At 43.3% G+C, this 13,558-nt stretch overlaps 2 protein-coding genes across 6 annotated transcripts in view; one reads left to right on the plus strand and one right to left on the minus strand.

The window, feature by feature from the left end:
• LOC141264969 (S-acyl fatty acid synthase thioesterase, medium chain-like) overlaps positions 1-231 on the minus strand; it is a 119,709-nt gene extending 119,478 nt beyond the window's left edge. The window contains exon 1 of one of the 4 annotated variants that reach the window (XM_073677433.1): positions 65-133. The gene's annotated coding sequence lies outside the window, so the exon portion shown is untranslated. Of the gene's footprint in view, positions 1-64 lie in introns of all 4 variants that reach the window. The other 3 variants (XM_073677432.1, XM_073677429.1, XM_073677430.1) reach the window with 3 other exon arrangements.
• A 71-nt stretch (positions 232-302) lies between these two features.
• CROT (carnitine O-octanoyltransferase) overlaps positions 303-13,558 on the plus strand; it is a 36,424-nt gene continuing 23,168 nt past the window's right edge. For both annotated transcript variants that reach the window (XM_073677435.1, XM_073677436.1), the window contains exons 1-3: positions 303-434; positions 2,311-2,445; positions 6,277-6,401. In XM_073677435.1, the coding sequence (XP_073533536.1) occupies positions 2,331-2,445; positions 6,277-6,401 (240 nt within the window). In that variant the 5' untranslated portion in view covers positions 303-434; positions 2,311-2,330. The remainder of the gene's footprint in view (positions 435-2,310; positions 2,446-6,276; positions 6,402-13,558) is intronic.

The raw sequence follows: 13,558 nt of genomic DNA on the forward strand, positions 1-13,558 counted from the left end.
TCTCTCCCCTGCACCTGTGCACAGCAGAGCCCATCTACATAATACAACACATGCCATCATATACCACAGTGCCCTGGCTGCCCCTGGTGCCCACGGATCACAGTGCCAGGCTGCTGCCCTGTACCTGCTTCCTCTTCCTGGCTGTCACACTCATTTCCCAGCACTTTGCCCTTTTCAAATATGGCCGTTGCAATGCAATGTTCTGATTGGCTGGTCACAGTGTTTATACGTACATGAGCCAGACGTGACAACCAATCGTAGAGCTTGCCTCCGCCCAGTAGGCGGGTTTTAGCTTGACTTATCCATTCTGGTTGTCCAATCACCGCACAGTGTGGATGTTTGTGCCTTTCGGCGTACCGTAGTATTGTACTTGGAAATAATCCAGGGTAAAGGTGATCGGTGCGGACGGAGCTCGCACGGAGGCTGAGCCGCAGGTACGGGGTCCAGGCTAACACACAGGCTTGTACGGGGGGGGTGTATTGACGGGGGTGCGACTCCTGCAGCTTTACATGTCACTTTACGGCATGTTTGTTATTATGGCTCTGACTTAAAGGGCAACTCCACTCGCTGCTGGTGTGGACATCACTAGTGCAGAATTAGTTCCTAAGTGACATAAAAAGTTGTAGCATTCAGCCTTAATATATGGAAACTACTCCCATCATGCACCAAGAATGAGCACACGTAATGTGGCCCCCGAGTAATGGAGGAGGTCGGGGCCACACACACCTGTAGTCACAGTGTATGAAGACTGCATGAGTCCTCAGGAGCCAGGTCCCGCCCACATGACTCTTCACACAGCACGTGACTTGAGCTTTGATCTATGATGGCAAATCGCAAGGAACCCGCACCCGAAAATCCACCAGGGGTGGACATTATGGCAGCAGCGCAGTCCTGTGCAGTCGCAGTGACAATCATTAGATACAACTGTGCGAAAGTCATGTCACACGGCCCAAGTCACCATGTATCCCGAGCCACGGGCGTCAGGAGGGGTAAGGTCTGGGCGTCATATTAATATGTGGGAGAGTCCAGTAAATAGCCTGGCTTTGAGCATCTAGGCACAAGTAGCTTCCGCCGGGCAACGATCAGCACCTCGCTGCGTCCGCCGGGCAACGATCAGCACCTCGCTGCGTCCGCCGGGCAACGATCAGCACCTCGCTGCGTCCGCCGGGCAACGATCAGCACCTCGCTGCGTCCGCCGGGCAACGATCAGCACCTCGCTGCGTCCGCCCGGCTCTTTTGCGGCGTCCGCCCGGCCCTGATCGGCTCTTTTGCTGCGTCCGCCGGGCAACGATCGGCTCTTTTGCTGCGTCCGCCCGGCCCCGATCGGCTCTTTTGGTGCGTCCGCCCGGCCCCTCACTACAATAAAGTTCTGCTTGTGCAGACTCCTGGCCATTAGCAAGCTCTCACTATGGGCATCTTGTTATAAATCGGGCCTGATTTCAGGAAGGGATCAGTGGCAGCCGTCACACTTGCAGTCACCCAGTAATCAGTGTGTGCATGGTGGATTTTACTCTTTACCTGTTGCACACTGTGATAACCAGATTGTGCTCCAGTGTCAGCAGGGCTTGCACCGAGCCCCCGTATCTGGGGCAGAGTTCAGTTTGCCCTCGGATACGTTCACCCCTGATATCTGTAAATGTTTTATTAACGAGCCTTATCAGCGGAGTGCGCCGGGTCTGGACTGCAGCCACTCGTGCTCGCAGCTGAGCAGCTCGTTACATTATCATCCTGCAGGACACGGTGCAGCCATAATGTGCTGCTCTCTGTATAAATGTCACTTTTTAGATTATTTGGAAACCTGAGTGGAGAATCTGTGGCTCTGGTGCCGATAGGACTCGGCCGTGCGGTGCTGGGAGGAATTTCTGAGAAATTCTTAGTGTTATTAAAAGATTAACTTGAATCCATTTCTGCATTGCCCCCTGTGCTGATTGGCGAGGGGGCCGAATATCGCACCCCCCAACCAGTCAGACCTATTCTAAGGGTAGGCAATCAATAAAAAAAAAATTTGTGGAAACCCCTTTAATACTTGATACAAGACTGTGATTTTAGCTATATACTACAATACAGTTGTATTGTTTAATATAGAACAAAGGAAGATGCAAGTCCCACAAGAGAGTAAGTAAAGTAACAATTAAAAAAAAAACTTTAAAAAATATAAAATTGCCATTTTTTTTTCTCCCCCATTTTCAGTTCATTATATGGAAAAATGAATGGTGTCATTCAAAACGAGAAAAAAATCAAGCCTCGTCCATCTGTGTCTAAAATTAAAAGTGTGACCCATCTCTAGTTCTCCTTCATCTTTCCCCGCAGATGACTGACTCCTGATCATCATGGAGAATCACGTGTTTGGGTCTGTAGAGGAGAGGACATTTCAGTACCAGGACTCTCTCCCTCCTCTCCCTGTTCCTCTCCTTGAAGAGTCCTTGTCTAAGTACTGTGAATCAGGTAGAGTATGTGGAAGACGCCCTGAAAAAAGTTGTAATCCTTTTGCTACCATGAGAATTATCACACTTTTGTCAAAATGAAATAAAACCTAAGTTACATCTCAGGAGCTGAATATTTTCTGAATTTCGGATCCTTCTGAAAATGCCAGGCAGCACTTTACAATCATGAGACCTTTATGCAATTCTGTATAAAAGTGTAATGTTAAAAAAATATATCTATGCATATGTTTGTCTCTATAAGTCTCATCCACAACATCCAAAAATAAACTTTCAGAATGTGCAGTGGTTTATTCATGTAAGTACAAAAATCATCACGTAGATACATCAGTCAAAAAATGTCATTGATTTGGCTGCCCATCAACAAATGTGTGAGAATTTGATATGTAATTGCTCATCTCCCCACAACTATAATGGCAAAAAACATAATCTGTCCCCTAAATATGAAAAACCAAGAGAGCAGATATTCTCTGTGATTGTGAAAGGGGTGATAACCTGAAGAAAGGTTCCTGCATCTTTCCTTGTCTGCACAGGGTAGAGATAACAGTATTAGGCAAGCAGTGATTAATGAAAGGGATGATAACATAAAAAAAGTTTCTGTCCATTTTCCCAGATCACCTGATGCTTTACTGAGGGAGGGATACATTACTGTAACATAAAAAAAAATGTTACTGTCCATTTCCTCAGGTCACTGGAATCTATACTAAAGGAGTGATGACCCTAATAGACTGTGACTGGAAAGAAGGGTGATAACATGAAGAAAAGTTCCTGTATTGCTTTATAATGACACATATGACAATATGTGTCATTCGCAGCACATTTGAATGAATGACAATATCATCTCTGTCACTGTAGAGGGGATATATGTCCTAATTATTCTGTCCCCAGGATATTCGGTTATCTCCAGGACACTCATCATTCAGCTGATTACCTTTCTTTATTTACTACCATTTATACAGTGGGTACGGAAAGTATTCAGACCCCTTTACATGTTTCACTCTTTGTTTCATTGCAGACATTTGGTAAATTCTAAAAAGTTCATTTTTTTCTCATTAATGTACACTCTGCACCCCATCTTAACTGAAAAAAAACAGAAATGTAGAAATTTTTGCAAATTTATTAAAAAAGGGAAAACTGAAATATCACATGGTCATAAGTATTCAGACCCTTTGCTCAGTATTAAGTAGAAGCCCCCTTTTGAGCTAGTACAGTCATGAGTCTTCTTGGGAACGATGCAACAAGTTTTTCACACCTGGATTTGGGGATACTCTGCCATTCTTCCTTGCAGATCCTCTCCAGTTCTGTCAGGTTGGATGGTGAACGTTGGTGGACAGCCATTTTCAGGTCTCTCCAGAGATGCTCAATTGGGTTTAGGTCAGGGCTCTGGCTGGGCCAGTCAAGAATGGTCACAGAGTTGTTCTGAAGCCACTCCTTTGTTATTTTAGCTGTGTGCTTAGGGTCATTGTCTTGTTGAAAGGTGAACCTTTGGCCAAGTCTGAGGTCCAGAGCGCTCTGGAAGAGGTTTTAATCCAGGATATCTCTGTACTTGGTCACATTCATGTTTCCTTCAATTGCAACCAGTCGTCCTGTCCCTGAAGCTGAAAAACACCCCCATAGCATGATGCTGCCACCACCATGTTTCACTGTTGGGATTGTATTGGGCAGGTGAGCAGTGCCTGTTTTTCTCCACACATACCGCTTAGAATTATCGCCAAAAAGTTCTATCTTCGTCTCATCAGACCAGAGAATCTTATTTCTCGTAGTTTGGGAGTCGTTCATGTGTTTTTGAGCAAACTCTATGCAGACTTTCGTATGTTTTGCACTGAGGAGAGGCTTCCGTCTGGCCACTCTGCCATAAAGGCCTGACTGGTGGAGAGCTGCAGTGATAGTTGACTTTGTGGAACTTTCTCCCATCTCCCTACTGCATCTCTGGAGCTCAGCCACAGTGATCTTGGAGTTCTTCTTTACCTCTCTCACCAAGGCTCTTCTCCCATGATTGCTCAGTTTGGCTGGACCGCCAGGTCTAGGAAGACTTCTGGTGGTCCCAAACTTCTTCTATTTAAGGATTATGGAGGCCACTGTGCTCTTAGGAACCTTGAGTAATGCAGAAATTCTTTTGTAACCTTGGCCATATCTGTGCCTTGCCACAATTCTGTCTCTGAGCTCCTTGGGCAGTTCCTTTGAGCTCATGATTCTCATTTGGTCTGACATGCACTGTGAGCTGTGAGGTCTTATATAGACAGGTGTGTGCCTTTCCAAATCAAGTCCGATCAGTTTAATTAAACACAGCTGGACTCCAATGAAGGAGTAGAACCATCTCAAGGAGGATCACATGGAAATGGACAGAATGTGACTTAAATATGAGTGTCTGAGCAAAGGGTCTGAATACTTATGACCATGTGATATTTCAGTTTTTCTTTTTTAATAAATTTGCAAAAATTTCTACATTCCTGTTTTTTTCAGTCAAGATGGGGTGCAGAGTGTACTTTAATGAGAAAAAAATGAACTTTTTAGAATTTACCAAATGGCTGCAATGAAACAAAGAGTGAAAAATTTAAAGGGGTCTGAATACTTTCTGTACCCACTGTAGTCATTACACACAGAGTGATCTATTTCAAGTGTATATTTCTGTTAATGTTGATGATTATGGCTTACAGCCAATGAAAACACAAAAGTCATTATCTCAGTAAATTAAAATAATTAACAAAAAACACCTGCAAAGGCTTCCTAAGCGTTTAAAAAGGTCCCTTAGTCTGTTTCAGTAGGCTCCACAATCATGGGGAAGACTGCTGACTTGACAGATGTCCAGAAGGCAGTCATTGACACACTCCACAAGGTCCCAGAGTTCCAATTTTCATTTGGATATCAAGGTCCTGAGTCTGGAGGAAGAGTGGAGAGGCCACAATCCAAGCTGCTTGAGGTCTAGTGTGACGTTTCCACAATCAGTGATGGTTTGGGGAGCCATGTCATCTGCTGGTGTAGGTCCACTGTGTTTTATCAAGACCAAAGTCAGCGCAGCCGTCTACCAGGACATTTTAGAGCACTTCATGCTTCCCTCTGCCGACAAGCTTTATGGAGATGGAGATGTCATTTTCCAGCAGGACTTGGCCCCTGTTCACACTGCCAAAAGTACCAATACCTGGTTTACACACAACAGTATCACTGTGCTTGATTGGCAGCAAACTCGCCTCACCTTAACCCCATAGAGAATCTATTATAGAGAATCTATGGAGTATTGTCAAGAGGAAGATGAGAGACACCAGACCCAACAATGCAGACGAGCTGAAGGCTGCTATCAAAGCCACCTGGGCTTCCATAACCCCTCAGCAGTGCCACAGGCTGATCGCCTCCATGCCACATTGCCGCATTGATGCAGGAATTGATGCAAAAGGAGCCCCGACCAAGTATTGAGGGCATTTACTGAACATACATTTCAGTAGGACATTTCGGATTTTAAAAACATTTTTCAAACTGTTGTTATAAAGTATTCTAATTTACTGAGATAATGACTTTTGTGTTTTCATTGGCTGTAAGCCATAATCATCAACATTAACAGAAATAAACACCTGGAATAGATCACTCTGTGTGTAATGACTCTATGTAATATAGGAGTTTCACTTTTTGTTTTTAACTGAACTGAAGTAAATGAACTTTTTGATGATATTCTAATTTAGTGAGACGCACCTGTACCAGTGCAGAGCCAGGAACATCTTTCTCCTGCACATTGTGAAGTCTGCGTTGTGGCCCTTATTGATCTGGACACACGAGAGAAGGCATACGAGTTACCCGTGTCTTACATCATTGTTCACATGTGCTGTTTCATTTTTTTTCTCAGTAAAACCCTTTCTAAATGAAGAAGAATACAAGAAGACTTGTAGGATCGTGAACGACTTTGGAAATGGAATAGGCAAAGAACTTCACCAAAAGTTATTGGAAAGGGCAAGAACAAGGAAAAACTGGGTAGGTTCTTTTTCTTTATTAAGTGCTTTTATAATGTTGGGGTTTTTTTGTTGTTTTTTTTTTCTTAAAGGAGCTGCCTCATCTTACATGGATAAAATTGCAATGTTCTTGTTAAAAAGATCTCCTTGCCAAGCCACCTCCGAAGTCTATCAGAGGTGGTCGGTTTACTAGGCAAAGAGAACATGATTGCTAATGCTGCTGGATCCTACTTGCAATCTCTACTTTCAGCATGGTAGAGCAGACTGTTTGGACAGTCGTACCTATGGTCAATTTTCAAGAGCTCACTGTTGCCCCCTCCCTCCATCTTGTCCCAGAAAGTTGGAGAGCAGTGCACTACTGAAGATGACAAAACCTCTTTGAATGCCTGCATATTTGGCTTTTTGCAATAGTTTTTTTTATGAATATTTTGCACTGTCTGCCTTCTTGTATAGAAAGTTAAAAAAATTCTAGTTTATTAAATAGCTTAAAAATAAATAATATACAAAAATATCAAACAATTGGACCGAACACCATGGTACATAGTAATAGTCAATGAAAAGGGTACTCCTTAATCAAATATAGAACCTAGAAAAATTGGAGTGGGACACCCAACATATCAAGAACAAAAGGATTGTTGTATGATTTAAAAGAATCACTTTTATTTAATAGAAACATTAAAAAATGTATGTATATATAAAGATAGTAGACAGTCTCTACAGGATAGGAAATACATGAACAGCAATGGCGGCAATATATATGTGGGTCCCCCGGGGACAAGGTACAGTAATCCCATCAATGGATTCATAAATCATGAAGCAATTAGGATGATATATCCACAGTATATGCAAATGTAAGGCATTTCTGCAAGCTCAGAATCTAAAGATGAGGAAAAAGTGGCCACTGCTCAAAGTGAAAGAGTAAATGGCCAGAATAGAGAAATAATTCAAAATAAAGAACTCATCCATGGGGACTGAGGTAACCACGTAGCCGTGCTGTAGCCCCAACGCGCGTTTTGCGTGGCTTCCTCGTATCGTAGTGTATACACACAGATTCATACAAGGAGTAATCAGCACTCGAGTCTCCCCTAAGGAAGCAAATGTGCGAAACGCGCGTCGGGGTTCAGTTATTCCGTGATTGATTTGAGGTGATTATCTATCGGACTTTATATGTATATTTTATATATTATTTTTTTTATCGCTATTATTTAGCATCTAAACAAAAAGCACTCATGCACTTGCATCTATGAATATTTTGTACTTATCAAGGTCATTCAATAATTATCTACAAGATTTTATAATTTTGGTATTATTCTTGCATTTATTGATCCCCATATAGAATATCTGTGTGCCATCGTAACTTTGTATTATCAATATATACCCGCCATCTCCCGATACTCGCTGATTGTGCTCACTACGCCCTGCAATCTGTGTGGGTATATAGAATATATTAAAATATGTATTTTTGGGGGGCATGTCCAACCACTGAAGGAGAAGATCGCATGTGGAGGAGCTCCTATACATACTTTCAAATCCCCCTTAATCCCCCTGCTTTTGGGGGCATCTTATCCCTAACGGACGTTTATACAGACACCCGGAGTCTTTGCAGACTCACCTGACCTTGGATTGAGGGCCTGCGGAGAGCTTTCCCTGCGCTGTGAGCTGGGGCCTGCTGTGAGGACCGAGACCGCGGCCTTCCCCACGTGATTGTAGAGGAGCGGAGAACTATACCTTCGGGCGGTGGGCTCTCGCCGAGCTGTGTGGTGGGTCGGACATTGGCAGCCTTGTCCCCGGTGCTTGGACGCAGACCGGCGGGGCGCTGAGACGATCCGGCCCCGGACCGAGGGTGCCAGAGGAAGAGGCCCGGCACGTGCTTGCAACGGTCCTCACCGATGGAGTCCCGTGATACCCCACGACATCAGGCTTGGACCAGCATCTTGGGATAACTGCAGAACCCCTCAATAAGGTACCGCAACTCCCGTCCGCGACTTCCACGGCGGAGAGGAGTGAGGAGCACTGACACGTGCTGCAGCAGCCATTTCACCCTCCGCTCCCCCCTCCCCGTCTTCCCTCTCTCACCTTGTCCTGGGTCTGTGAGCGGGGATCACGGGCGGTGAGGCACGGACGTCAGCCGCAGGGCTGCCAGATATCACCGGGAACTCAGAGGGACATAGAGGAGAAGATCAGTTACCTCCGGTGCTGCAGGATCAGAGTTGGCGGCGGCCGTTTCTCCCGCCTGGGGCGCCCTTCTCCCCCTCTCTCACCTCCTCTGGGCCTGGCGTGGGACGGTTCCACTGGCCGGGGCTGAGTGGTGGCTCCCAGTCTTTGATTGTGGGGGACATCGGGTTCGGAAACCCACAGAGGAATTTGGGGGCCCTGGTGGATGAGTGAAGTGTGTGGGCTTCCAGAAGGCGGAGGGATTTGCACTTTTGCGTACCCCAGCGGCCATTCTATTTCCTCCCACAAAGGACTCCTAAAGAATAGAAGTCTGAGGCACAGGAATCAGGCCTGAGACAAGTCCTATTTGTTTACCTCCCCTCTTTCTCTTTTATATTTCTCTTAAACCCTAACAAGCAGATAGGAGAGAGGAAAAGAGACATACTGTCACAATCCCCAAAACCTGTTACAGCCAAATAGAGAGCAAAAGGGAGACCCCACGGCTCATAGATAGGTGGGAACTGTTCCTCAGTCTGAGACCTATTGAGACAGATGTAAGTGCTGGAGGGAAATATTTGGAAGACCTCCGGGAGGCAGGCAACCAGCCTGCATTTTAATTGAGTCTCCTATCTATAAGAAATTGTTCTCTCCCTTCTCAATCAGAGACACAATATTTAGGATAAGGACCGGACAAGGGCTCATAACGTTAGCCCAGCTCTCCGGAAACCCCAGAGTCTTCGGGCGCAGATGGTGCCACACACAAAGCAAACAATCTTTACAAAATAACATACTTCCATGTAATCTACCACTTAAAGCCTCTTGGCTGACTGCCTCCCACAGTCTCGTGTGATTATCAAAACTTTGGTGACGTCACCACCTCTTAAATGAAATCACATTTGGAACTTTTCACACAATGGATAAATTTGTAGGGAAAAACAATAAAGGGAGTAGATCATCAATGCGCTCACAAAATGCCAACTCCCCTACAAAAGCGGTAAGCGAAGGCACATTGGACGATCCACAACCCCTAGCCCAAGCCATAATGGACCGCTTAATGCCAGAAATTGACAATAGACTGAAAACCTCTCAAGCATCACTAGAAGGGATTGTCTCTCAAGTCAACTCTCAGGGAACACGTATTACAGAGGCAGAACGGAGAATCTCTGATTTGGAAAATACAGTAAAAGATATCTCAAATAAGTTAACCTCCAAGGATAGAGAGACATCCTTCCTACTAGAAAAGGTTGATGACCTTGAGAATAGATCACGTCGCAATAACTTGAGACTGGTAGGTCTCCCTGAATCTGTTCCTGCATCTGATCTCATCACCTTCACTTCAACATGGCTCCCTAAGGCATTAAACTTGAATCCAACAATAAAAGAATTAATGGTAGAGAGGGCCCATCGTGTGGGACCACCGAGGAGTGGAGAAAAGGATAGACCAAGACCGGTCATTTTCAGGGTCCTAGACTTTCAAGATAAACTTCGTCTGCTGTCGGCCTTCCGGAAGAAACAAAAGCTTGTCTACAACAACAACGATCTCCTGCTTTTTCAGGACTATTCTGCAGCCCTGGCGACAAAACGTAAAGCCTTTAATCCAGCATGCAGAGTCTTGGTGGAGAACAATATTCGGTTTGGCTTACAATATCCGGCTATTCTACCTTTCACCATATCTTAAAAATCAAGCAATGTGAACTGAGGTCTAAGATGGTACACATGCAAGAAATAGGAGCATGTTCACACTAGCAAAAAAATGCAAAACCTACAAAAGACAAAAACTATCTCATACCCTACCATCATTATATATAAATGTAAAGCAAAGTTGCATATGAAATATAGGGTACTTAGTGAACTATTTTTGATCAAAAAAAGTATACAAGCCGTCCCACCAGCGACAAGGTGACCCTAAATTGGGATGGTCCTACACTGTCTATATTAAAAACCTTACTGTATATTGAAGTAATGCATATAAAAGGGTAGACAAATAGAACCGGGTCCCAATATCAGACCACCTAAGCCCGTGGTAAGCTACATATATACTGACCAGCTCAACAAGGGGGATGCCACACCCCTAATTTGCACAGATCTGGAAAGAATCAGTCCTTTGACGATCCAACAGAGGCCCTAACCTATCTACACACAGAACTTAAATCCTCACCTGGCGACCTAGGCGATACCTGAACACTTAGAGTTGCATTGTTCAGCAGTTCCATTCCTTCTACTAATAGCGACGTCACTAATCTTTCTTTCTTCTAGGCAGTAGCCAAGACCACACATACCTAGTTTTCTTTCTCTTTCTTAAAAATGTTATGTTTAGTCATAATACTTCCTATAAGTTGCAGTAACATTAATCTTTGGGAAATGTTTTTTTTGATGTTGGGGAGAAGGGGGGGGGGGGGGTCTCTGCATGATCCTACATAGGTCACAGGTTCTAAAAGCTCTTGCACTCACTCGCTGGGGTAGGTGGAGAGCTAAAACTCAAATTTTAATAATTTTATGGATGTTTCCAAAAATGGGGATAGGTTAATGAAACACACAGCCACTTCAGAGATATCCACAATCCTATCTATTCAATGGAGTTCTTGGAATGTCAATGGGCTTAACTCTCCTGTTAAAAGAAAAAAAGTATTGAACTATCTACAACGCACAGATTTCCATGTTATTTTCCTACAGGAAACACACTGGATAAAAGATAACCATCCATCTCTACTCAGTAAAAAAAAATATATATTAGGTGCAGAAGCTTCTTACAAGAAAAAACAAAGAGGAGTAGCCACACTCTTCAACAAAAATATTAATCACGAGATTTTGGATGTGAAGGCAGATCCGCAGGGGAGATTCCTATTGGTCAAAGTTACTATTGAAGAAACAACTTATTGCTTGGTCAAGCTTTACGCACCAAATGTTCATGATCCTCAATTTCAGGCACATCTAATAACCCATATAACTGATTGGGAAACTCCTAATCTAATTATAGGGGGAGACTTCAATGAAGCTCACGACATACTATTAGACAGATCCAGCCCTCACTTGACACGGCAGTCATCACAGAATGGGTACATCCAATCCCTACTGAACCAGCTGGGAGTAATAGACATATGGAGATTGCAACACCCACTGGAAAGAGACTACTCACACTACTCTCATGCTAGAACTGACTGCTGGTTGCTGAGCACATCTATGCTCCCACTAGTACACCAGTCAGATATTCTAAATATCCATATCTCAGACCATGCTCCAGTAACGTTCAGCTCACATTTAACTTATCCAATAAAAAGAGAGAGAAGCTGGAGATTTCCTGCCTATCTTTACAAATCAGAGGAGTTCAGGACATTCCTTCTAGCTTCCTGGGACATATATAAAAATGACAACAAGGAGCGATGCCATGATGCTTCTTTGTTCTGGGCCGCATCCAAAGCTGTGATAAGGGGACAAATTATTTCTTATGTAAGCAATAAAAGAAAAAAAAATTAATGGAAAAAAAACCATAGAATCTCAGAAACTACTGACACAATCCTACAAAAACTTCAAATCTAATAACACTCCCACTAATAGAAAATTTTTTTTTTTTAGAAGCAAAAGAAATAGCTGACACATTGGCACATGAATATGCACTACACAATTTGAATTACCAAAAACGCAAATACTTCAAAAGGGGAAACAAACCAGGGCGACTGCTTCCATCCCATACAAAACCCTTTAGAACACAAACCAGAATAAACAAAATCCCCCCAAAAAATGGTCGGTTGGCACTCAGAAACGAAGAGATAGTAAATGAGTTTTTTCAGCTCGCTTTTAGGAAAGCGATGATAGCTCAGCTTTTCTTCAGAGCAATGTCGCCCCCACACTCTCAGAAGAACAAAGAACAATACTAAATAACCCTATTACCCCAACAGAAGTACTACAAACTATCAACACCTTACAATTATCTAAAGCCCCGGGACCAGATGGTTTTGGAAACGAACACTACAAAATACTTGGAACCATAATTAGCCCACACCTCTGTGAGGTATTTAATGGAATAATAAAAGATGGCAAATTGCCCGATAGATTCAACGAGGCAAACATTATTATACTACCCAAACCAGGAAAAGATCCTCTGCAGGTCAACGGTTACAGACCAATATCACTACTAAACTCTGATTTTAAAATCTTCACAAAAATACTAACAAATAGAGTACAGCAGATAATCCCTAAATGAATATCTCCACACCAAACCGGATTTGTTCATGGGAAATCCATTACATACAACATTAGAACAGCTATAGGGGCAATATCCTCAGGCAGAGCAAAAGGTCACAAACATAATATTGTAGTAAGCCTAGACGCAGACAAAGCTTTTGACCGCATCTCTTGGTCCTATCTTCATAAATTGTTAGAAATCCGCAACTTTGGCACACAATTCTGCAATGCCGTTAAACAGATATATAAAAATCCCACATCCAGACTATACATAAATCACACATTCTCTGATCACTTCCAAATACAGCGAGGCACAAGACAAGGATGCCCATTATCACCATTGTTATTCAGTATAATTCTAGACCCTCTTTTAAGAATCTTACAAAACTCATCTACATTTCAAGGCTTTGTGGTAGGTAAAGCATCAATCAAGCTTCTAGCCTTTGCAGATGATCTATTATTATTCATCTCTAACCCGACACAGGCCATACCAGCTATAATGGAAATAATAGACTTATTTGGTAGAGAAACAGGCTTTAAAGTAAATTATAATAAATCAGAGGCTCTAGCACTGGTCCGATCGGGTAGGATATCGGATATTTCCTTCCCTTTTCGATGGAGTATGGAGTCCGTTACAAATACCTAGGCATACGTCTTCCAGCAGTCATAGACAAATTGTACTCTATTAACGTTAGACCACTCATTGCATCATTGGCTAACACACTTAATTCATGGAAGCATTTTTCATTATTCTTTACAGGCAGATGTTACCTGATCAAAATGATCATATTCCCAAAGTTATTATACCTAATTCAAACTCTTCCGCTGCTGCTGACACAATCT

The sequence above is a fragment of the Phyllobates terribilis genome, unplaced genomic scaffold (assembly GCF_046119375.1).
Source record: "Phyllobates terribilis strain yellow unplaced genomic scaffold, ASM4611937v1 Scaffold_4__5_contigs__length_816908805, whole genome shotgun sequence".
Lineage (NCBI taxonomy): Eukaryota > Metazoa > Chordata > Amphibia > Anura > Dendrobatidae > Phyllobates > Phyllobates terribilis.